Source organism: Hippopotamus amphibius, chromosome 2 (assembly GCF_030028045.1).
Source record: "Hippopotamus amphibius kiboko isolate mHipAmp2 chromosome 2, mHipAmp2.hap2, whole genome shotgun sequence".
Classification (NCBI taxonomy): Eukaryota; Metazoa; Chordata; class Mammalia; order Artiodactyla; family Hippopotamidae; genus Hippopotamus; species Hippopotamus amphibius.
The window spans coordinates 148023892-148049910 of record NC_080187.1 but is presented as its reverse complement, the minus strand read 5'-3'; the positions used below and the strand labels follow the sequence as shown (position 1 = coordinate 148049910).

General features: G+C 38.6%; 1 protein-coding gene across 6 annotated transcripts in view; it reads right to left on the bottom strand.

Annotated features, from left to right (window-relative positions):
• The window catches only part of EFL1 (elongation factor like GTPase 1), a 124399-nt gene that overhangs the window by 89382 nt on the left and 8998 nt on the right, over positions 1–26019 (bottom strand). For all 6 annotated transcript variants that reach the window (XR_009051273.1, XM_057721353.1, XM_057721356.1 and 3 more), the window contains 8 exons: positions 20942–21075; positions 19000–19137; positions 17221–17435; positions 7141–7264; positions 5275–5351; positions 4417–4553; positions 3346–3468; positions 21–120 (listed from right to left, as the gene is read on the bottom strand). Coding sequence is in view for 5 of the 6 variants with exons in the window: in XM_057721353.1 (XP_057577336.1) it covers positions 21–120; positions 3346–3468; positions 4417–4553; positions 5275–5351; positions 7141–7264; positions 17221–17435; positions 19000–19137; positions 20942–21075 (1048 nt within the window). In the remaining variant the exon portion in view is untranslated. The remainder of the gene's footprint in view (positions 1–20; positions 121–3345; positions 3469–4416; positions 4554–5274; positions 5352–7140; positions 7265–17220; positions 17436–18999; positions 19138–20941; positions 21076–26019) is intronic.

Sequence of the window (26019 nt, the reverse complement as noted above, 5' to 3'; positions counted from 1 at the left end):
ACCTGTCCTTTTATCCTTACCTTGGCTTATTCTGAGGCAAAGCTTTAGCATCAACAGCAAACATTTTGGAAACAAAGATAATAACTGGAGCAGTGTCTTCACTTCCACATTTCATAAAAGCTAAAAAGACAGAAAATAAAAATGTTACTACTTTTTCCATTAAAGAGCCAGATTTTTCTGAAAACAAGAAGTTTAGAACATGGCACCATCAAATACATAAGCCACCTATAATCTTCTACCACTGTGATAAAAATTCCATTTAGGAAAGTATAAAACTGCTAGAAAAATAGCAGAGCAAGAGAACTGGCAGAAATGAGGAAAGAAACTCAAAACTGACAGGAAGGGAAAAGGGCTGGAGGAACTCCCACAAAGAACTAAAGCTAGGAAATGGGCTTAACCACCCACCATAAGCCCTCATAAATGTTTCCAGTGGAGAAGGGATAGAACTGAGGAATTTTACCAAAGGTCAAGAGTCAACAAGGTAGCTAATTAATAAAATACATGAAAATCCAATCCCTCACAAAAACAAGTTAGAAAATAAAACAGACAAAAATATCTTATCATGACAATAACCAAAAAACTTAGAAATGAATTAAGATTCAGTACTATAAAGATGTCAATTTTCCCTAAATCTATAAATTTTAATACAATTTCCTATCAACATATTGACATTTTTCTTAACCTACGTAAAAAACAAAAAACAAACCAAAACCAAAACCAAACCATTAAGATAAAAAGCCACTGGTTAGCGATTTTTTAAAAAAATCACCCTACATCAAAATAATTTACACATAAAGAATTCAACAGTAAAATTCAAATGAGAAAAAAAGGAAGTAAGAATTAACTATCTATCATTAGTCTTGCCAGGGAAAACTTTGAAAGGCTCTGAGGAACAAAGTGACATGCCCTGACTTAGATGTTAACAGGCTCACCCTGGCTGCAGTGTCAAGAAAACACTAAAGGCTATCATGAATAGCAGCAGGGAGACCAGTTGGAAAGCTATCAATATGATAATAACCAGGGGAGAGATCATGGTTGCTTGGCCTGGGGAGACAAAAGTGGAAATGTCGAAAAGTAATTGAATTCTGGATATATTTCAAAGGAATAGTAAATAGGATTTGCAGACGGACTGGATGCAGGGGTGTGAGATAAATGTGGGAATGAAGAGCATGCCACTGTCACCCCACACCTTGAGACTGGACAAGATCAGCAGGAGAGTGGCTGCAAGTAGAAGAAAGATGAAGTACAAAGACTAAGCCTTGCTTGGGGCATCCCACAGAAAGTCAGGGAGATGGAAAGGAGCTGGAAAAGGGGATGGAGAATAAACAGCCAGCTCTGATGGCAAATATCTGGCTTGACTTCTTGGCCTCAAGAGGCTATTAGAAGTTCAATATGGAGATTCTTTATGAAAAGTTCCAGCAAAGCAGATTTAAAACAGCCTATATGGTCAACTGCTATTCTTGCTGGACCTATAAAAGTAATCAGGCCAAGTTTAATAAAATTAAAGTTTAACTAAACTTATTTTGCAAACAAATTAATCATAATTTGGCACTCTTGGGGAGAAATGAGGGTGATTTTAGACAGAAAAAAAATGCGTTTCAATAGAAACTATGATACACACTTGTAGATCCTAGATGCTAGTTCTATTATCATCTTCGAGGGTTTTCTTTTCTACCTGTAAACTGGACTGGATCTTGAATTCTTCTAGTTTCCTCAAATCTTTGACTACAACTTTCCAAACTAACATTTCCAATTTTTGTCCCACTTCTGACCTGGAATCACTGAGAACCAAAGCTGCCCCTTTCCTGAAGCCCTACAATCTGAAGCTGAACAACTTGAGATAAAGTTAAGAGAGGCCACGACACAATAATCCATGTTTAGACAATCTGCAGGCCTGTTGGTGTGTAAGCCGCTCAGAAAGTTTACCTGAATACTCAATGATGTCATCAAAGACTGCAGATTTTACTTCAAAGACTGCATTTCAAACTTGCCTCTAACATCTAGAAATCTTGACTGGCTGCCCCCTAGGTTCAGAAGTTGGTTTATAATTGGCTCCAACTATTAACCTCTTTCTTCTGTCTCCACAGAAATGCCTCTTATAAGTACCTGATTGCTTGCACCTTATAAGCCTAACTGTGACAGCCCACCTGCATCACTGCCTCCAGAAATGAATTTAACTAGACAAACCTATTGTCAGAACTAAGGGACTGGTTTAATGAGATGGAACAATCTACCAACTCTGCTTCTGGCTATGAAAATCCCTGAAGAAGTTTCAAAGGCAGAGCTACAGAAGAGCAAAATCTGCCACCCCAAAATGTGTTTCTTTGGCATGAGAATTAACTTAGGCTGATTATTTTTAAGAAGCCGAGGACTCAGGAGGTCTTTCTTTTTATCTTCACTTAGCTGTCTAAAGAATTTAGATAAGCGGCCTGTTCCCAGAATAGAGCTATCATCAGAAATATCTGCAAAGAATATGGGCTAGGTGTGGTGGGGGAAACCTGGCAAGGCCTAGAGATCAGAGTCCACTCAGTGCTCCAGGGTCTCTGCATGGCCCAGCAAACATTCTTTTTAACCAAACTTTTGCTTTTCCATGTGAATTGCCTTCCTCCCCTTTGAAGTCATAAACCACTAACAGCATTTAAGGTGAGGGCTTCAGGCATTTTGGCAAGTTATTCTGTTTTCCTCAGTTTCTCCTGCGTATATATGTTATTAAACTTTTGATTTTTCTCCTGTTTAAAAAAAAAAGGAAAAAAAGAATAAACAGCCAGGGAGACAGGGAGAAAAGTAGAAGCACATGGAAGCCTAGATGTCAAGGTAAAAAAGGTGTCTCAAGAAGGAAGGAGTGGCCAATCGTGTCAAACGGTAGTGACAGATCTACTCAGAGGAGGACTGAGAACTGGCTGAAAGATTTGACAAAGGAGAGTCAACAGTGGCCCTCAGAACAGCAGTGATCTGGGGGGCAGGGGCTGCAAATTCAACAGAATGGGAGAAAAAGAATAGGAGAGAGTGAACACGTACACGAGTTTCATGGAGCCATACAGAGCCAGGAACACATTCCTGGCTATTTAGGAGGATGAAATACAGCATGATTAAGATTATGGAATGTAATCATGGCAAAAGGGAGGGGTCTCAGAGGCTCTGGTCTCCCCACCTCACTGGCAGAGCAAAATGACTCTAGCAAAACTGAAATGTGAGAAAACAAAAAGCAACTGATGAAATGTCTGTGAAACTGTTTATCTGTGGAACTGGCCATTTCGCAAACTAGCATTCAGCAAACTGGCCTAGAGGAGTCTTGACTTAGGGCGATCAAAAATATGTTACATGTCATGTTCATCTTTACCTTACCTGCTTTCAGTGCCTGGGTTTCCGGTGGAAGAGAATCAAACGTTTGTGATCCTGTGCACATCAGCTTCTCCACTCTCTCAGCTGTAATATCAAGGGGACTGGGAAGCTTCTGACACACCATAGCTGAAATCTGCTGTTAAGGACTCAACACCTTGAGCGAGTGCCCTCCACCATGGCAGCGATTCACAGTATGCACTAAATACTGAGGTAACAGTGTATGTCTATTTGATGCCTGGGCTGTAAGGCAGCACTACTCCATATATCACACCTCAAAATGTGGATACAATTTCAGGGAGTTCATGGACACTCTAGAGCCCAGAAAGGATCCTCATAATAGATATTCTAACACTGACATCCTATGGAACAAGTGAGGAAGAGCAACAGAGCTTAGGAGCTTGGCTACCTGTGACCTTTAAGTCCTCCAATCCTCTCATACGGTTTCAGTCTATATAAACTGGTATAAAACAACCATCAGCCACTAACTATGATACAAGAAGAGCCAGTGTCACGGTAGGGGTATGTGTCTATCACAGCTCTGAGACCCACTGCTGGTCTACTCCCAGGACACTGCACCCCTAGCCCACCACATGGGTATTGCTGAGTACACACAAATCAATGAAAAGAAGACAGTCTAAATTCATCTATAAAATCACTTTAGTTAATATAAGCCATTTAAAATCAAGTCTTTTTGGAATCACTAATGTGAGAGGAAGTATCAACAAGCTAAAGAAAATACGGGTCTAAAATGAACCAGTGATCCTAACACAAACATCTAAATTCTCTACTTATATGTAAATCTTAGTCTAAGTTTTTATTTTACGGATAACTAAACAAAAATTTAAAAAGTTTTTAAAGAACATTCAGATTGGTATTAGTATTAATCCTAATTAATATTTTCATATTTTAAGTATTTACTACAGCTTCATGGTAGAACATTAAATAACCCCAGAAGACCTACTCTGGATTGAAATGCGTTATTTTCAGAGGATTTCCTGATTGCCAATAACACATTGTTTTTTCTTGTTTTGTCAAACCTATGATTTCACTAAAAACCATTAAAATAAAGGATACCAAGAACAGCTTGAGATATGGGTAGCCACTGACTGCAAATAGCATTGATCTGAACTTTAGGATCTGAATGCCGTGCCTCTCGGGTTCCAATTTTTAATCCTAAAGAAGTCACGATTTTATCAATTTTTTCTTTGTCCCTATAGTAAACATACAAGATGGGTTGGGGGGCGGGGTTGGTGAGGAGAGAGAAAGATCACATAAAGATACAAAGGAGCAGTGAGGAAAAGGAACTCAACATTATTTGACACATTTATTCCTAATGCATTACTTTTACTACAAGCAAATGAAAGCGCTTGAAGGGGCTCCTGCTAAAGGAGAAAACTGCTCAATCTCTACTAGTACAGTTCCAAATGAACTTGTCTTTAAAACGTCCATGAAGCACCTTTCCACAATTCCCTCAAACAAGCTACATCAACTGGTAAAGCAATTTTATAGATAAATACTAAAAAATCATTATTTCATCTCTGGAACAACTTAGAAATTTACTAAAGCAACTTTCTTTTCCACTTGTATCAGGCAAGTTTTTTCCCAAGTGCTCCATTAGTGATCCTCGATATCAAGCACCTTTTCTACTACAACTACTATTTTATTTTAAACTGAGTTTGTAAAAACAAAAGTCTAATGTTTCTTTCCATCCTTTTATCGCTTCACCTCAGTACTGTATAAAATATTGCTGTTCTATCTCTCTTGTCACCCTTTACTTGGGTTATACATACTCCTTTAAATTGTTTCCAAGCCCTGTAATCAACTCCTCTGTAAAGGCTCTGTTCATTTTCTCAGCTTTCTGAAGTGACCCACCAAAATGAAAAGTGAGGCAAATTATACTGCCCAAAGATAAACAATTTATAACAGCCTTACTTTTTCAAGACAGCATCATACAAACTCCATATATTTTCCAGGATCAACTGTACAAATAAAGGTTTCTTTCCTTTTGCCTGTAAAAAAGGATGTATGGACTTAAATTTCTGAACATTTGATCAGTATCTTACATATTCATTCTTGACATGTTTTATTATCAATGTTTCATTTCTACAAGAAAATATTTATTCAAAAGAAAAGTGGAGGAAAGTAGCTATAAGAATGCTTTAAACAGCCAATAATCTACTGATACAATCAGTAACAAACCACTGTTCTCTTCCTCCGGGAATCACGGACTTCACGAATGAGACCATTTGGGGGATATATCACTGCAGCTGCCCTTCCACTGTCATCAAAGGAATACATGATACACAAGCTGAGAGCTAAAGCTTCACTCTAAAATTTCTATGGACTTTGTTCTAAAGAATGTTCTTAAACATGAAAAATGTTCAACTTCAAGGAAGAATATATTAAAAAAAAACCAAAAAAACCCTATTTCCCTACAACTATACAAAACAATAGCAAGAGCACGTTGAGATGGATACTCTCACATATACAAGAGATGGACAAATATAAACTGATACCCTCTTTCTCAAGAGCTATTGGCAAGGTATTGGGAAATTAAGTCATTACCTTTGAGTGCCTGGTTAAAAAAAAAGGTTATTACCCCTTTTTAAAAAGGCCCATCATAGCTTTACTTAAAATATTTGAGAAATAGAAATAAAAACTATGTCCAATCTTAGGAGAATGATTACATAAATGATGACATAAGAGGTTACTTATTATGTGACAGAAACTGTTCTAAAGACTTTTTTTGGATATTTCATATAATTATCATAACCACCCTATGAGATAAGTATTACTATCTCCAGTTTGCAGATGAAAAAGACTTGAGACAAAAATGTTAGAACTAGTAAGGAGTGGAGCTGAGATCCAGATCGAGTCAGATTCTCGAACCATGCTCTTCCCCACTTCACTACACTGGCTCCTTCTTAAATATACTGTTTATAAAAAGCTTTTAATGGCAAGGGAAGATGTTCACAACATGATGTCAAGCAGAAAAACAGCTACATTAATTATATAAACAGTATAATCTCAACTGAGTGATGTATGTATCTATCCAGAAAGAATGAAAGAAATGAAAACTAGAGCCATTTTTTCTTTCCTGCAGCTTTACACTTATGAATACCTTTTAAAAGGAATATATGCAAAATTATCCACACTCCAGTTATATTAAAACTTCTGTAAATTCTACTGCCAGAGAATGGATATTTTTTGACTCACCCTCGTATACGCTCTTCAATGAGAATTTATAAAATCCTGAATTTTACATTTTAAAAAAAAGCTTCAAGAAAAGCATCCTCTGAGGCCATGTGATTCAGCAGCCCTACATTACCTCAATCTACAGAATGAAGTGTTCCAGGGAGCACCCGCCTCTCCCTATCAGCAATGCATAATGACTGGCCACTCAATGAGAGAAGGCCTCGGCTGAGAGATGCAGTGTGGGCCATACAATGATGTCTAAGAGAGAGATCTCTTTATGAAGGGGATACACAGGTGCATGATGCAAATTATGTGTCTTCAAGTTCATGTGCCCAGGATCTGAGATTTTTGCTCCTCTTCAAAGAAAAACAAAATGAAACAAAACAAAACAAAAACCAGGCACTCCTTTGTTCCCTATATTTAAAGAACTCTATTTAAGCAATACTTGGATATGACACATGAGCTTTAACCAAATATAAACAGTAGAAAATCCCTCATAAACTGGCTCGCATAAACCAAGGCCAAAGTACACGTGTGTTACAGGAGGGGTTCTCACAGGGCAAGAATGTGACCAATGATCAACAGGGACATATGCCACATTACCTGATCAACCTTCATAATCTTCTTAGCCTTCATATTTATATAATAATCTCCCCACAAGGTTTTCAAAAGAACTTCCTTTTTGATGCCAGTTTTTTGACTGTAGATTTTGGCGAAGTGCTCAATTCTGAAAGAAAAGCAAGTGTTCACGTCATTAACAACTACAGAAATAAGTATGAGTATAGCTAATACTTGAGTGTTTCTGTGCTAGGTACTGTTCAACGTGCTTTAAATGTCTTACTGAACAGAATCATTTCAATATCTTACAAGGCAGGTACTAATTATCTCCCAAATTTTACAGAAAAGGATAATGAAGCACAAGATATCACACAGGTAACAAGTGAAGTTGGGATTCAAACTCAAGCAGTCTCCCTCCAGAGCCTAGGTTCCTGTCCAACTTCCCCTACATTCAACTGAATGAGAAGTCATGCTATAGCTCCCTTTCTTAATTCTGCATGTGTAAAACAAGTGAAAGGAACAACGGCCAAGGAAAACAGAGGCTCCAGCTGCCCAATGCAACTATGCCAACAATAAACTTTGTTTCAGCCTTTCACTGTTAAAGATACCTATTGCTCACAAAGAAAATGAACTCTAGAGCCAGAACCTGCCAAAAAAAGCTTTTTAGCATTCTGGATTAAATAGGAAACAGATATACACTTCCTTAGCTCTCTCCAGCCCTTAGGGAAACCAGTTAGCATCAGGTCTGCTCTACTGCAAACCCCAGCCACACGAGAGCAGTCACCTGACAAATAAGGATACCGTATATTATAGCATCTGCGGTATCTGGATGAAGGACCTAGAAAAAATACCTTTTCTGCAGGGAACATACTGTATATGTATGAAGGTATATAATCTAAGCTTTGAGTCCAACTCTCAAAGTACCAGCAACTTAGAAGATGCCTGCTATATTCTCCAGTGCAGAAGGAATCCAAAGTTAACAGACTCTAGACGATTCTTTACATGTCAGTCAACAACTGTGGAATCCAGGGGTTAACTACAACCAAGACCAATTCGCTGATATTCTCTTATGATAATGGAAGCCTGGTGGGAGCACTAAGAAGCTGGAGGAGTACAAGTTAATAATTATGGCTGGAATCAGAAATATGAAGAGCATCAGGCAGTAGCTTAGAAGCAAAAGTAGATACTACAGAAACTGCAGAAGATAAATACCATGCCCCATCTCACTGAGGGCCAAGGGAGAGAAAAATATCCAATCAGGAATCAAAAATTCATATCATACAGTTATAAGCTACTAACATTCTGAAAGAGCTGGCCTCAAGGGTCCATCTCTTTCTAAGCAAGTCACTATTGTAAGCTTTATTTCACATTTGATTGAACAGTTATTTATTTAATAGTTTTTTTTAATTTTCCAAAACTTTAGTTTCTATTATTTATACTTATATAAAATTTGTAAATTGTATATATTACATGTATATATATAATTTATATATAGTTTATTTGTATATGTTAATATCACTACATTATTAATTTATAATCTTTTTCATCTTTCTGAAGGAGGGAACCCATCTTCCCTTTGCCAATTTTTACCTTATTCCACAGACACAGCTTTCCTATTATGAAGGGCTCAAAGGCGCACTCTTGGTCTCTCTCCCACTTCAACAGCTACTCCACAAGTGAAAAGAAGGCCAATGGCCAACATTTATTGGGTAGAGTTCCTATGCCTCATAAAGGAAGCAAGCTCTGTCTTGCTGCCTACTCCAGGGATCAGTAAAAAGAGCCAAGCCTCCTCCTTGGGTTCCTGTAGTTAAGTACAGCTAGAGCAAAGCACACAACTTTCTTTCCAGATGCAAGTCTGCAAACCCTTATGTCATCCTGGGCTTTCCATCTGTCAACATCTGATCTTGCTAGATAGGCTGCAATCCTCCATGCAGATTCGCAGGTCCATTCCAGGACCTATAGGAGGGAGGCAATGGGAGGCAACTACTGTGGCCTGAGGTCCCAAGCACATTCTCCAGCCTAACTTCATCAGGGAGGCCTGCTCTTTACAGTGATGTTGCTGGGTCCTTGACAAATACAGCCGACACTGTGATCATCATATTGGCAGCTTGGCTCCATTCTTAGATGATTAAAACCGGAGATAATGGGCTTCCTAGGTGGCGCAGTGGTTAAGAATCTGCCTGCCAATGTGGGGGACACAGGTTTGACCCCTGCTCCAAGGAGATCCCACATGCCACAGAGCAACTAAGCCTGTGCGCCACAACTATTGAGCCTGTGCTTTAGAACCCGTGAGCCACAACTATTGAACCCATGTGCACAACTACTGAAGCCCACACACCTAGAGCTCATGCTCCACAGCAAGAGAAGCCATGGCAATGAGGTGCCCACGCACCACAATGAAAAGTAGCCTCTGCTTGCCACAACTAGAGAAAGCCTGCGTGCAGCAACGAAGACCCAACACAGCCAATAAATAAATAAATTTATAAAAAACAAAACTGGACATAATGACTGAATGATTTGTATATGAAACTTTCAACATAGTTTACATTCTTTGAACTTGAGTTGTTTTTTTGCCTGACATAGGACCAATTTTTATATATTCTTCATTGACACAATACAATTCTGACTTTGATTATAATACTATTTATACAGTTTGTTTCTATTTGACGGTAAACCCATGATATGATGAAATCCCCCCAAACCACATGCCTGTAGATTTCTATTTATACTGCTATTTTTGCCTCATGAGCTTTGGTGTCATGTTCATTAATCTCTTTACTACAGAAATGTGCCAATTATCCATACAAAAATGATCCTTATACCACATTTGCCATAAATTCTGCCTTGCTTATCATTAAGGTTGCCAAACCCACTTTCCTTTTTTCACACTTGATTGACATCTTGAACCAAAGCTTTGACGTTCACCTTCTGTCCCTTGTGCTTTATTTTATTTTACTTAGCAAACCTCTGGAATTTTTTTTAATGAACTTTCCTTCTTTTAAAAACCAGTATCTCCTCAACGGGGCATTCAAACATTTACTGTCATAACTGTTTTGATCAGGTAGATTTCTACTCATGCTTCTAGGATTTTTTTTTTTAAATGTTGATTTATGCCACCCAGACTGTTATATTTTCTTTTCTCCTTTACAATAATGTATCAGACATATGTCCTATTTTTAACTCAAAATGTGGTAAACAAAGATTTTTACAGACACTAAAACCACTATAAAATCATAAATTACAGTAAGAAATCTGCCCATTTGCTTAGGCCACCGTCTTCAAATCCTTTTCTAGTCTATCATTTATTTGTACATACATAAAATACAGACACATAAATCTTTGAAAATCTTGTGTCTCACCCCTTACATTCTTTTTCATCCCCGTTACCACCAAAGTTGCTTATTAACTTCAAACCTTTCTTCATTACTGCTTAGTACTTTTATTCCTTTATCCGTCATTAGTTATAATTTTAAAACACTGACAGTTTCTAGCACAACTTCTCTATTTCTGAATTCTATTTGAATTCATTTCCTCTAGCAAGTAACTTCAAACCAGATTCTTAGAAAAGATTTGCAGAACACGTTTTCCAAGACTTTACTGACCTATCAATCTTTTGCCTATCCTCCTGAATAACAACTTGGCCAAGTATGAAATTACTGGGCCACACAATCTTTTGTGTCCAAGGTACCCAACGGCTTAATGTTCACTGCAGGATTCTAAGACACTGCTGCACAACGATAAATAAACCTACAAGGAAGGGCTTTCATCATCTTTTCTTTCCTTTCCCTGTTTCATAGAGTTGGGACCTCAGGTCTATTTACCTTTATCAAGAACTAGATGGTTGCTGTCACCTACCCAAGTCAATGTATTTCTGCTTTTTCAGAGCAGGTTCTCCTGGAGTAACAACTATTAACAGGACAGGTTTAGGTCATACAGGCACTAGTCACACTTCTTAATCCTGTCCCACTGTATGAGAGTTTATAGAAGCATCTTTCAAATTCTGAAATGTGCTCATTTCCCACCTTTCGTGACAACTTTGCCTACTGAAGTTGCCAACTTTCCCTATTCACTGACATTTTAGAGGAAAATTGGAAGGAAACTGTCTCCAGTGCTTTCATTTCCACCACCCTTTCTCATAAATTAACATGTCAACTAGTTGAGAACAGGCACTAGCAGATCTCTAAAGATGACCCTGTCTAATACAAGGGAATTCATTTATTGACTGAAAGTATGTAAAAATGTTCAAAGTTGTGAGGGATACAGAAGTTACCCTCATTCTATTCATTCAAGTCTCTCCCCATTTCTTCTTTTACAATAAACTTCCCCCAATTTGTGAGATTTAGACTAAAATTCACATAAAACATTCAATTATTTATGAAAATGATTAAAAGAAAAGGACAAGCCCTCCACATTGTGGCTCACTAGCAAAATGCTTACAAATTAAGAAATCAACAGGTGTGACTCTGTTATATGATTGAATGAATCACCGCACTTCTTAACTCAAAGAAATTCTTGGAAATTATCTTAGACCTATATTCTTATTTTTCAGATGAGGAAGCTGAGGCCCTGAAAGATGATATTGCTAAGTCATCAACTACATATGAAGAGTACAAATTTTCAGGTTTGTAATTTCCATTTTCACTATATATCCATTATCTGAATTTATTTAAGTTTGGTATGACCTTTATAGGCACCAAGTAAACCTAGGTATCTATAATTTATTACAAACTAGCCCAGGAAAATTATGGTATTATAATTTATTACCCTGCCCAAGGCAAAATGTGTTCAGTCGAAAGGAAGCTGAAGAGCAAGTTCCTGTAAAAAGGAAGACAAGGAACAGCTAAGGTTGGTTTCACCTGGTGCATTATTTCTGGTTCTATTATCCCCGCAAATTAAATGTAAGGCTAAGCCCACAACTGAGGTAAATTTTATTATATTCTCACAACTGTTTATCCAAGCTGAAGACATTTTCCTCAAAGTAAAAATCCTTTGACTTTCCTGATTCCACGAGTCAATAATGGTTGTGGTTAGAAATGTAATCAATTAGCCAGCACATTCAAAACTGCTATCACTACTACGTGGCCTAACCATGTCCATATCCAGAAGGGGCAATTAGAAAAAACAAGGATCCCTATATTCCATAGCGAAGATCCCACAGTAGTACCACACACGGTAGGAAAGAATGAACTTCAGTGCCAGGCAGACTTTAAACTTAACATCAACTCTGCCACTCAGTGGCTGAGTGATGTTTAACAAATTGATCAATGTCTCTGAATCTTAGATAATAAATCTTAATATTTATTTAAAAGGATTGTTCTAAGAGTTCAATGAAATGATTTAAGTAAAGTCACTAGCTCAGTGCCTAGCTATATGTACATCCTCAATAAAGTTATTTTCTTTCCTTATTAATTTCTGCTAGTGTAGATGATAAAAATTGATAATGCATTTGCTCCTACATAGATAAATAACCTCCAGATGATATACAAGAAACTGCCAGGACAAACTAGTTTCCTGTGGGGAAATGAACCCTAAGGGAGAGGGTGGGAGACTTTTCATGATATGCATGTTTGTACCTTCTGAATTTTGAATTTATTCAAAGAACAAAGTTTAAAAAATTAATTGTATATAAAACCTACAAAGAGATGCATGACTGGCTGAATATTCAAAAATCAATCAATGTAATCTACTATATTGATAGTTAAAGGAGAAAAAGCATAGGATTATATTAATTGATACAGAAAAAGCATTTGACAAAATTTGACACCCATTCATAGCAATAACTCTCAGAATACAAGGAATGCAGGGGAACTCCCTCAACTTGACAAAGAACATTTAAAAACAACTTAGATCTAACATTATACCTCTTGGTGAAAGACTGAATGCTTTCCCCCAAAGATGGGGAACAAGGCAAGTATGTCCACTTCCCTGACTCTTATTCAAACAGTTCTGGAAGTTCTTGCCAGTGCAATAAAACAAGAAAAGAAAGGAAAATGGCATAGGACAGGAAGAAATAAAAGTCCCTACTTGCAGACAACATGACTATCTTGTATAAAATCCCAACACACCTGCAAAAAACTCTTACAACTAATGAATAGGTTTAGCAAGGTCACAGTATACAAGATCAACAAACAAAAGTGAAATAACTGTATTTCTATATAGTACGAATGAATAGGTGAACACCAAAATAAAAAATACTGTACCATTTATGATTTCTTAAGAAAGAAGAAAAATTAAGTGCAAATCTAATATAATATGTACAGGACTTCAATGCTGAAAACTACAAAATGCTGATTAAAGAAATCAAAGAAAATCTAAAAAAATGGAGAAACATATAGTGTCCATGGATTAGAAGATTCAACATGGTAAAGACATCAATTCTCAAGTTAATATATGAATTTACCATGCATTTGCCACCAAAATCCTAGCAAAAATTTTTTTGCAGGTATAGACAAAGATTATTATAAACTGTATATGGAAAGGCACAGGCCCTTGAACAGCTACAACAATTTTGAAAAAGAAGAATGTGGTAGAAATAATCCACCCAATTTTGAAACTTATTATATACTTAGAATAATTAGCACTATGAGGTATTGGTGGAAAGACAGACACATAAATCAATGAAATAGATCACAATACTCAGAAATAGACCCATATAAATATATCCAACTGATCTGGACAAAGGTACAAAAACAATTCAATAGAGGAGGTATAGGCTTTTCAATAAATGGTGGCAAAGTAATTGGGACACCTAAAGCCCCCTAAAATGAACCCTGACTGAAGTTTCACATCTTATACAAAAATTTAACTCAAAATGGATCACAGACTTAAATATAAAAAGGAAAACTATAAAACTTCTAGAAAAAACATGAGAGAAAATATTCAGGATCTAGGACTAGGCAGAGTTCTTAAACTTAACTCCAAAAGTGTAATTCATAAAAGGAAAAATTGAGAAACTGGACTTCCATTGAAATTAAAAACTTTGTGAAAGACACTTATTAAGACAAAAAGTCAACTAGACTGTGAGAAAAGATTTAAAAAGATTTATAAATCACATATGAGACAAAGGACTAATATCTAAAATATATAACCCTCTTGCACTGTTAGTGGGAATGTAAATTGATACAGCCACTATGGAAAACAGTATGGAGGCTCCTTGAAAAACTAAAAATAGAGTTACCATATGACCCAGCAATCCCACGACTAGGCATATACCCAGAGAACACCATAATTCAAAAAGACACATGCACTCCAATGTTCACTGTAGCACTATTTACAACAGCCAGGACATGGAAGCAACCTAAATGTCCATCAACAGATGAATGGATTAAGAAGATGTGGTACATATATACAATGGAATATTACTCAGCTGTAAAAAGCAATGAAATCAGGACATTTGTAGAAACATGCATGGACCCAGAGACTGTCATACAGAGTGAAGTGAGTCAGGAATAGAAAAACAAATATCGTATATTAACACATATATGCGGACTATAGAAAAATGGTATAAATCAACTGGTTTGCAAGGCGGAAATAGACACACAGATGCAGAGAACAAACATATGGACACCAAGTGAGGAAAGCGGGGGGGTGGGGGGGGGTATTAATTGGGAGACTGGCATTGCCATATATACGTTACTAATAAGAAAAAAAATTAAATTGTACACTTTAAATATATGCAGTTTATTGTATGTCAATTGTATCTCAATAAAAGTTCTTAAAAAAAATTCTCAAAGCTGAACTGACCACTATATAGTCAGTTATACAGTGTTTTTAAATTAGTCAGTCAATAAAATTAGAAAATGGGCAAAGAACTACACAACAAAGGAGACAATGAACACAATGAAAATGCAACCTTACTGAATAAGAGAAAGCATCCGCAAATTATATATCTGACAAGGGGTTATATCCAAAATATACCCAAACTTATACAACTCAATAGCAAAAAACCCACACAATTCAACTGAAAAACGGGCAGAGGATCTGAGTAGACATTTTCCCAGAGAAGACAGACAGATGGCCAACAGGTACATGAAAAGATTCTCAACATCACTAAATGCCGATCATCCCTATCAGGAAAATGTAAGTCAAATGACAGTAAGGTATCACCTTACACCTGTAAGAATGGCTATTATCAAAAAGACAAGAAATAATTGTTGATGAGGATGTGGAGAAAAGGAAACCCTTGTGCACTGTTGGTAGGAAGGTAAATTAGTACAACCACTATGGAAAATATTATGGAGGTTCCTCAAAAAATTAAAAACAGAACTATCACTTGAACCAGCAAGTCCACTTCTGGGTATTTATGCAAAAAATGCCAAAAACACTAATTTGAAAAGACACATTCACATCATCTTCATTGCAGCATTATGTACAGTAGCCAAGGTATGGAAACAACCTAAGTGTCCACTGATAGATGAATGGATGAAGATGATGCAGCATATATACACATACATATTTATACACACACACACACACACACACACACAGGAATATTATTCAGCCATAAAAAAGAATGCAAACTTGCCATCTGCAACAACATGGACGGACCTCAAGGGAATTATGCTAATTGAGATATGCCAGACAAAGATAAAGACAAATACTGCATGATCTCACTTACAGGTAGAATCTTTAGAAAACAAAACCAAAACAACAAGCAGCTTATAGATATAGGGAACAGATTGGTGGTTGCCAGAGGCAGGGAGTAGAGGGTTGGCAAAATGGGTGAAGGGGTCAAAAGGTACAAACTTACACTTATAAAATAAATTAGTTATAGGATATAATGTATACCATGGTGACTATAGTTAATAAGACTGTATTGTATAATTGAAAGTTCTTAAGAGTCAACCTTAAAAATCCTCATCACACACACACACAAATTTTGTAACTATGTATTATGATGGAAATTAACGACTTATTGTAGTGATCACTTCACAATATATACAAATACAGATTATGTTATACACTTGAAACCAACATGTCAATTACACCTGAACAAAAACCAAATGGGCAAAGGACATGAAAAGACATTTCACCCAAGAGGATATACAGATGACAAATGAGCTCATGAAAAGATGTTCAACATCACAAGCCGTTAGGAAAATGCAAATTAAAACCATAACATAGTATACACCTATCAGAATGGCTAAAAAAAGAAAAAAGAAAAAAAAGTAGTGACAATACCAAATGAGGGTGAAGATGTGGAGAAACTGGATCACCATAAATTGCTGGTGGGAATATAAAACGGTACACCTGCTCTGGAAAACAGTTTGACAGCTTCTTTAAAAACTAAACATACAACTACCCTATGACTTAGCAAATGCACTCCTGGGCATTTATCCCAGAGAAATGAAAACTTATGTTCACATAAAAACCTACACATGAATGCTTTTTACCCATAGTAGCCCCAAACTAGAAAAAACCCACATGTCCTTCAATGGGTAACTAGTTAAAGACTGTGGTACAACCACGGCATGGAATACAAGCAATCCAAGCAATAACAAGGAACCAACCAGTGACACATCCAACAACTCAGGTAAGTCTCTAGAGAATAATGCTGAAAATCCAATCCAGAAAAGGTTACATATTGTTCAATTACATTTCTATAACATTCTTGAAATGACAAATAACAGAAATGGAGAGCAGTTAGTGCTTAAGGAGGGGTTGGGAGTGGGAGAGAAGTAGGTGTGGTTGTATATGAGCACACCATGAAGGCTCTTTGTGGTGTGGATTATATCAATGTTAATATCCTGGCTGTGATGATATACTACAGTTCTGTAAGATGTTACCTTTGGAGGGATACTAGGTAAAGGAACAAGAGAACTCTTTGTTTTCTTTCTTATGACTATATGTGAATCTATAATATCTTAAAATAAAAAGCTTAATTAAGGGCTTCCTAGGTGGCACAGTGGTTAAGAATCCGCCTGCCAATGCAGAGGTCATGGGTTCGATCCCAGCTCCAGGAAGATCCCACATGCCGCGGAGCAACCAAGCCCGTGTGCCAAAAAAAAAAATAAATAAAAATAAAATGTTAACATCAAATAAAATTTGAAAAAAAAAAAAAGCTTAATTAAAAAATCAATTGTATATAAAATCCACAAAGATTTAATTAGATTCCAACAGACTTACCCAAAGCCCCACCCATCTATTGCACTTGTAAACACCACATTTCCCTGGTCTGGAGAGAAGTAAAGGTGAGAATCATCCGTGTCCTCCAGGCCAGTGCTCCAGTCATATACTTGCTCCCCTTGTTCAGAATTTGGATTCGCCTGGGATTCAGTGTCTCTCTCTGCTCTTTCCTCTAGCACTTTAGAAGTAAAAAGAGTTCCTGTGAGTGCATTAATCTAGGAGAGATGGTAAAATGGCAGAATGTCATTCAGATGCTTAGCACGCCCATGACAGGAGACATACTGTCTACCCCTTGTTAAGCCTAGAATCATAAGTCACAGTTTGAGCTCATATTAAGCACACATGGATGGAGTTGACATTTATACCCAGCAAAACTAAACTGTAAAGCTTTTGAAAGGTCATTTTTGTGCTTATTAGCTTAATGCAAGCACTAATCTGTCATATCTTCAACTTGTTTTCCAGTACCAGGGCCTGGTGTCACTAGAACTCAGGGTTTCCACCCCCACAATCTTAGTTTATAACCTGGGTCATCTCCCTCACCATTTCTCACATCAGACGTTTGAACAGTTCACCACTCTCTTTAGGCCCTCTTTCTGACCTCTAACCTCTATTTCCACTCCCAAGTAGGTAATGTTATTTCCTATCTCAGAGAGAAAATGGAACCTAGTATTCAGAAATCCTGCAAGCTCCCCCAAAACCAACAAGTACATCTATATCTACAAATACTGCTGGCCCTTCTCCTTCCGCTGCAGGGCAGGAGTATTTCACCTGTACCCATCCCTGACAGTCTCTTCAGGGAACTAGATCCACTGACCCATTTTTTTTCACTGCTCTATCTTTATCACTTCCTTCCTTTAGCAAATAAATATTCTCAAGTTGGTCCATCAGTGGTATTCCACTGTCTCGAAGAAGACATTTCAAACCTCTGTGCGTGACATACAAAGTTCACCATAATCTAACCCTACAGTCCTTTCTACTCCCACCTCTTATCACTATTTAACAAGATCTAATTCTTCAATGATAGTAAATTGCAGTACTTTGAATGAAACATTGTACTATGCTTTTTTTTCCTTTATAACTTTGTATATCTTATTCCTTCTCTCTTGAGAGCCCTTGCCATAATTCTCTACCTGGCAAACATTACCTTTCTTCCCTCTCACGGCTTGTGTGTGAGACTTTCCCTAACTCTCCCTTTCCTCTTGACTCAGTCTTGGTAAAGCAGCCCTCGTTCATGCTCTCAATCACATACAGGGTTTATCTCATTATTCTCCAAACATCTCTTTTAAGTGTTTGTCTCCCCTACTACACTGTGACATCTTTGAAAAATAGGGACTCTGATCTGTCTGTCTTTATATTCACAATCCTTAGCACAAAGTGAATCACCAAGAACTCATGTATTCAACATATAGCTATGTTAATGTTTGCTGAATAAATAAATGAATGAATGCTTTGGTAAAATTTCATCTAAAGACAGATAACAAAAAAAGCCAAAGTGTTTCCTAATATTGCTTCATTTTGAAACCAAACTACAAGATTTTACACAAGAGCACATTAAAACCTATTGTCCAAGCTTTATATTCAAGGATGCTTCCAGGAGATGGAGGGGACTCCTGAGATGCCACCTGTTCTATTGCCTCTGTTGTGGTGTGAGGACTCCAACACATGTGAATCTAAGTAAGTGAATTTTCTACAGCAATGCCTCATACTCAACTCAGCAACTTCCTTATAACTCTTCTTTGAGCAACAATTTTTAAAATACTGAAGAAATGGATAAAATACCTGTTCTAAAATATTCTTGAGGTGAGAATAGGCCTCCTGTGGGGTGAATTTCAGTTCCACTATCAAGCGATCTATCTTATTAATCACTAAAACTGGACGGATGTTTTCGAGCCAGGCTTGTCGCAGAACTGCCTGTGTCTGTTTAAAACAGAAAGGAAAATGTAAAGTTCATGATTTACAATAATTAAAGCACATTAGAGAATCTTGATTAATAAGCAGCTCATTTCCATATTCTTTTACTACAACTCAGACCATACCAGTCAGACACAGGTATTCACCAGACATTCAAAAAGTACATAACACAGAAGCAAAGAACTACAGACAAGAAACTGTCCTTGCCTTTATGGAACTGACAGTTTATTTAAGAAGGTGTAAATACAATTGTGTAAAAGATAGTGAAAAGTTTTGTGGAGTTACACACACACAGTTTACTGAATAATGAGAAAAACAAACACTCATGTTGCCAACACAGAGGTCGAAAAACAGAACATTCCTCCAGAAGCCCCCTGTGTACACCTTCATGATCATACACCACCTCTCAGTGGCTAACAGCAGTGGACACGACTCTGCTGTTCTGAAGTCAGGTCTATTCATGTTACTTATCTTGTCAGGACACCTAAGACACTACACAGACTAAGGCTGTGCTTCTCTAGTTGGGGGACCTGTGCTCTTATGGGCAACTAAAGGGGAAGTTACAGAATAATTACAGCACATCTTCTTGGAATTATCAAATTTCCTCCATTTCTACAATACTTCATTTCATTGTACTTTGCTTTAGTGTGCTTCACAGATGCTGCATTTTCTTACAAACTGAAGGTCTGTGGGACCCTGCAACAAGCAAGTTTATCAGCACCATTTTTCCAACAGCATTTGCTCACTTCATGTTGCCATCAGATTCTAGTAATTCTCACAATATTTTACATCTTTCATTACTGACATATCTGTTGTGGTGACCTGTGATCAGCGGTCTTTGATGCTAGTAATACAAGTCAAGGAAGGCTCAGAAACGCTTAGCAGCTTTCATCAATAGAGTATTTCTTTAATTAAGGTATATGCATTGTTTTTTTTAGACATAATGCTACTGCATACTGAAGAGACTTCAGTATGGTGTAAACATAACTTTTAAATGCACTGGGAAACCAAAAACAATTCCTGTGACTCGCCTTCCTGCGATATTCACTGTACTGCAGTGGCTCAGAAGCAATATCTCCAAGGAATGCCTGTAACTTAAACCTTGTATTATTCTTTTTAAAAGAAATTAAAACAAATAAGGGTATATTAAAAAGTAGGACACAAAGGTGACATTTTTAAAGATAAAACATAAGATTGCAAAGAAAAATTATTTTAAAAACAGAGTTTAAAAAGCCACTCTAAGTTTCACATCAACGGGAGTTGCATGTTCACTCTGGCCTTAGCGGTGAACTTTTTGAACTTCAGTAGTGGGAAAGATTAGAAAGTCTAGATCAAGGATTTGGAAGAGTAAGAGAGGGGAGGAAGAAGGGAGAGAGAGTGAGGTGCAGGTGGGAGGGGGCCTAAGTGTAGACTGAGAAACCAATAGGAGAGACTTTCCCATCTAGGGAAAGATGGGGAGAACTAGCTCAGTATCTTGCTATCAATAGCCTTTCACAGTTCAGAAGCTTTTCCACTGGAGTAAAACCTCCAGATCCTCCTAAACAGCTTTCCCATTTTTGCTGAGTCCATCTCCAAGAGGATATCACAGACACACGTCAAACCACCTTAAAGTTCTTCTCTCTAATGTCCCTTCAAAACTCAGGTGATTTAACTCCATCACAGACTGGGACACTACCAAATGTGAAATGTAAAACCAGCTTTCTGATGCTCAGTGAAATGTCTAGAGTGGCACACAGGCATCGACAGTCCGTTCCTTCTCTTGCCCCACCTTCTTTAACCAGTTACATATTTCCGTGTTAAAATCCAATACCTGCGGACAGACCCCTTCCACAGCATCCACTACGATGATGCACCCATCACAAATGCGAACAGCCGTTGATACTTCTGAGGAGAAATCCACGTGTCCTGGAGAGTCTATCAGATTAATCAGGTACTCCTCATCACCTGCAATGAAATTTGAACACACACACGTTCAGTTGTGTAGGTATACTACACTTCCTCAGGCAACCTAGAGGAAGAGAGCTTCTGAAAAATGACTGAATAAAGCTGAAAACAAAAGCTCAATCAACAGCCACCATTCTAATTTAGGAATCCCCAACGATGGAACTACTTACTCCAAACACCATCTGCATAACATGTTAAAGGATTTTATTATTCTAATTAGCACTAATCAAGAGCTTACTGTGAGCCAGGCACTGTGCTATACACTCTTGCTAATCACACATTACTGAACCCTTAAAATTATCCACATAAGATAAACATGAGTCTACTCACTCTACAGATTAGGAAGATGAGACTAAAAGAAACTAATGCCTGAGAGTGAAAGCTGTTCAAAGGGGCCAAGAGAAGAAAATACACAAAGCAGCTGGCCAACTACTTCTCTCCAACTTCTCAAAGAGCATTGTGTGAATATGTGCAACAAGATTTAGGTTCAATCCTACACAAATGTAAAGAGCAGCTACTCTATGCCAAGCAGTGTGCTATGTCTTCTTTAATCCTCACAACAAAGCTTTAAGCTTACATTATGGTGAAGACTCATGCCTGTGTGTCCTGTTTTAGCTCTGAAAGTCTAACATCCCATCACACGCCAAAGTTAGTCCCATGTCCCATTAAGCCCTAAGTTAGTCCCATGCAAACCAGAACTACTGGTTTCAGAGATACCATGTTATCAATAAAACATAATTTAGTAAACCAGGCAGAAAAACAGTAACTCATTAGAATTCTACACTCATTCCCCATTTACTGCTAAATTTGATATAATTACCTTTTAACAGCAAAATAATTATTTAAATGATCAAACACCTGAATGTATCTATACTTCACTTTTGCTCCTCCTCTTAACTCAGTGTTTTTCAACTTTTGCATGCTCCAGAACTTCTACAGGGCTGAATACTGTAACTTATGGGCCACTTAAAGGAATTTCCCCAGTGTAATTTTCACAGCTTGATGATCTGACTAGAGCCCTATGGGATACCGATAATGATAAAACACCACCACTCATGTAACCACAGCCAGAGCTCACACATGTGGACTGCCTGTCTGGGCACTATCTGGCACTGTTCTAAATATTTTACAGACATTATCTAATGTTTACTTACAACAACCTTTGCAGTAGTTACTACTATTAGTCCAATTTTACAGAGCAGGAAACAAGGCAAGGAAAAGTTAAATATCTTTCTGAAGGACATCCAGCTAGACTCCAACTCTAAGGTAAATTGCTTAAGATCAACAAATTCAAAATGGTCAAGTGGAAGTTCAAACCCATCTATTACCTCCAAAGTCATACCTTTAACCACTACCCTCAAGACGGTATACAGTGCATCTCACATGCCAAGATCCCACTGGTAGTGAATTTCTGAACACTAGGTTAAGGATTCCAAAATACGGTGGGCTCAGTGGAAAAGAGACTGCCCTCAACAGCAAGACTGCCTTCTTACATGCCACCGCTTCCCCTGCTTTCTGCTCTTTTCATGTAAATTGCTTTGTAAGGAATTCTGGCCACCAGGGAAGACTCCAAGCAAAGGAGACTTTAGAGTGGACATCTCTAAAGAAAGTCAAAGAACCAGGGCTCTGCTCACCCCATCCCCCCCACCCCCCGTGCTTCCTTAATCAGGCCTTTTAATGTCAGGTCTCACAGCCACCCTTCTGGATAAGCACCAGGGGCCCAACCAAACAGACCAGAGGAGAATGAGCAATGCTAGCAAGGTTCAGGTTCTATCTGCTCCCATCACATAAAACAAAAGCTGTGAGATTCTTGAAATTATTCAACATTTTTGCAGCCCAATCCTTCATTTCATAAACATGCGAAAGCCCCCCAAAGGGAAGAGATTTACCCAAGGTCACAAAAGCAGCTGCAAGCCAGAAACACACCCAGGCCTATCTAGCACCTTAGTCACTTCCTATCAAGGTCACTGATGCCTCCATACTTTGTAGCTAGGGAAACAAACACTTTGTTTGTTCATTTGGCTAAGAACCAGAATTAAAAACTCAGAGTGAAAAAAGATTGACGTTCACTTTTTGGAACCCATTTAAGGGTTTGAAACCTCTGCAACCTACTTGGGACTCCTCTATGCTCACATCACCCTGGAGACAAACTCAGAGAACAAGGACCAACGATCTTTCACTCAACTTCACATTGCTAATATGTGCCATTACCATAAGGCACAGGGCCTACTGTCAGAGCAACTGAAAGGGTAACAGCAGCGCACCTTTGACTAAGACTTAGAGACAGAGACACACACTCACACACACACACGTTCTTAAGATGAGGGACTTGAGCATGCTTACAACCTGACAGGCACCAGGACAAAGGAGAGAAGTCCAGAGCACAAGTCTTTCACAGTGACAGGAGGCAAGCAAAGATACTAATAACATTACATTTTGAGGGGTAGTGCCAAACAGTTGAGCGAATTCCACTGTTTTCTGTGAAACAGAAGGTAAAAATGTTTGCTGAGATTGTGGGAGAGGGACTGAGAGGTGGACTGGAAGAGACTAGAAGGTTTAAGAGAGCTGTTGCAGAGAATAAGCAAGACCCGACAGAGAACACAAGGGAAGTACGCCAGCAGCCCGAGGACCAGCCGAGAACCCAGTCCAAGTAGAAGGAGGAAAAAGTGCAGACAGTTTGCTCTATGATGGATTAGAGTCTTACTGGGAGGACAGAAGGCCAAAAAAGCAAACTGGGACCCTGGCAAGACTGTCAGCAAACAGACAAATCTGAGGCATATGAGGCAGGAAGTCAATGAAGGACAGTGATGGAACTCAAGAGACTGAGAGGCTTTCTGAAGTCAAAGAATGGGTGCTTCGCTACACAGGTGGGAGAGCTGGGAAAAGCAAAGATTGCGGAGAAGGGAATACTGACATTTGAAATGTCAAAGATGAATAGTCCTGGGGGATGCTAATGTCCAGAAAGCAGCCACGCCAGTGGGTGGGTGAAGTGGAGATCGACATGTCACTACTGCTGAAAGGCCATGCTGTTGGAGAGGTCGTTTTCAGAAACGGTAAAGGCTACCTTGGTGAATTTGGGTAAAAAAGAAAACGATGAGCCAGGTGCCAAAGTCACTAATGAACAGGGAGCGGGGACTGTAACCGGGAGCTGACAGTGCTAAGAAAGGGTGGAGAATAACTGGATGGATGTAAGAGTCTCAGAGGAGATGGGAGTTTTAAAGCAAGGGTGGAAGAACTAAGCTTTGAACCAGAACTAGGGACAAGGGAACGGCAATCCCACGTCCTAACCCAGACAGATGGAGCATGAAAGAATGAGTAGCACTCATGTGAAAGAAGAACAAGGAGAGCTGTGTCCTCAGAAAACAGCCAGGCAGGAGGAGGAGGGAACAGCAACAAAAGATGTTGAGGATGTAGGGATACTTGTTTACCTTGGAATGTTTTCAGAGAAAGTTTTGGGAAGGAAGGGAATAGTGAGAGGTTGAGAGAGGGTATTAGAATCACAGAGAAACATGGGGAAGAGACTACTGAGAGGCCAGGCCACGTGACCTCCACCTTGGGTGGTGACCAAAGACAGCCGGGACGTGGGTAATGCTGGCCACAAGTAGATGTCCGTATGTAGTCGTGGCAATCCCTGCTGGACAGGAGAAAGGGACACTTAAGGGACTCAGCTGTGGCCATGAATGACTGATTTCCAAGAGCCTTCTGGTCCAAATGAACAGGCTGGAAATGTAATTACTTGGTCCCCAGGACAACTGCCACATGCTAACTACTCTGTCTTTGGGAGAGTTTCTTTGCCTCTGTGAACTCCATTTTGCACACATGTAAGATGAGGACAGTGTCCATCTCACGGGACTGCTGTGAGGATTAAACAAAATCACATATCTGAGGCATCAGGCTCAGAATCAAACGATCATGCGCCCATTTTCTAAGATCTGGCATCAACTGAGTGCTTCACAAAGTAAAGCCCTCATTATCCTAAGAGGAAAACACCTGATCTTTAGTCAAACAGGGGATTATGGGACCCTTCCCTCCGAGCCCTGGTCCCAGAGGAAGAGGACAGTACTCAGAACCACGGGTTTACATTCACATAGCCACAACGTAAGGGAAGCTACTGATACATGCTGGACTGTGTAAATCTGGAAGGCATGGGTCAGTTTCCCCATGGCCTAGTCTCAGAGATTAAGACCAGACAGCCACAGAGTTGAAACCAAAATGGGTGTAAACTCTCCACTTGCCCACGACCATAACCCCCTATCGAGGTGTTTACAAAGAGGTGAACTTGCACATGGATGTCTCTGCAGAAAGCCCTGCCACATCCTTGGTCTCCACACGTGGAGCACATCTGAGCTACGATGTGGTGGCCACTCGGGGTACATCCTGAGTGTCCACCACGCCAGGCTGTTAGCTAGCACATATGCCTGAAGTGCACACTGAACTCCTGTACCTGCAATTTGTTCTATATAGTACAATACTTCATAATTTTTAATAAGTTGCCAGTATTTTAAAAATTGGAGGATTTTACCAAAAATCTTGATGCCAACTTTTCTTGAAAAAACAGAAAAACACAAGGCATCAATCAGCTGAAGCTGAACAGCACTAGCCCCAACCCGGGGTGGGGAGGTGCTTCATGGGTGGGCAGAGTCTACTCTCCAGCTCATAACAGTCCCACCCAGACTGCCTCATTCATGGAGAGGTGTTGACACCAGCACCACATCAAGAACTAACAACACAGCACTTAACAGTCAAATCAGACTGGTGTTGGAATAAGTACTTACTCTTTGGGGGGAAAGTTAAGTTAGATACCTACCTCACAGCTTGCATGTACACACATACACATGTACAATTATGGTAGGATTAAATGCTAAAACTGAAAATATAAAATAAAGTGGTAAAACTAAAAGTAATTTTTATTTCAATCTTGTGTTTTACTTTACATTCTACGAC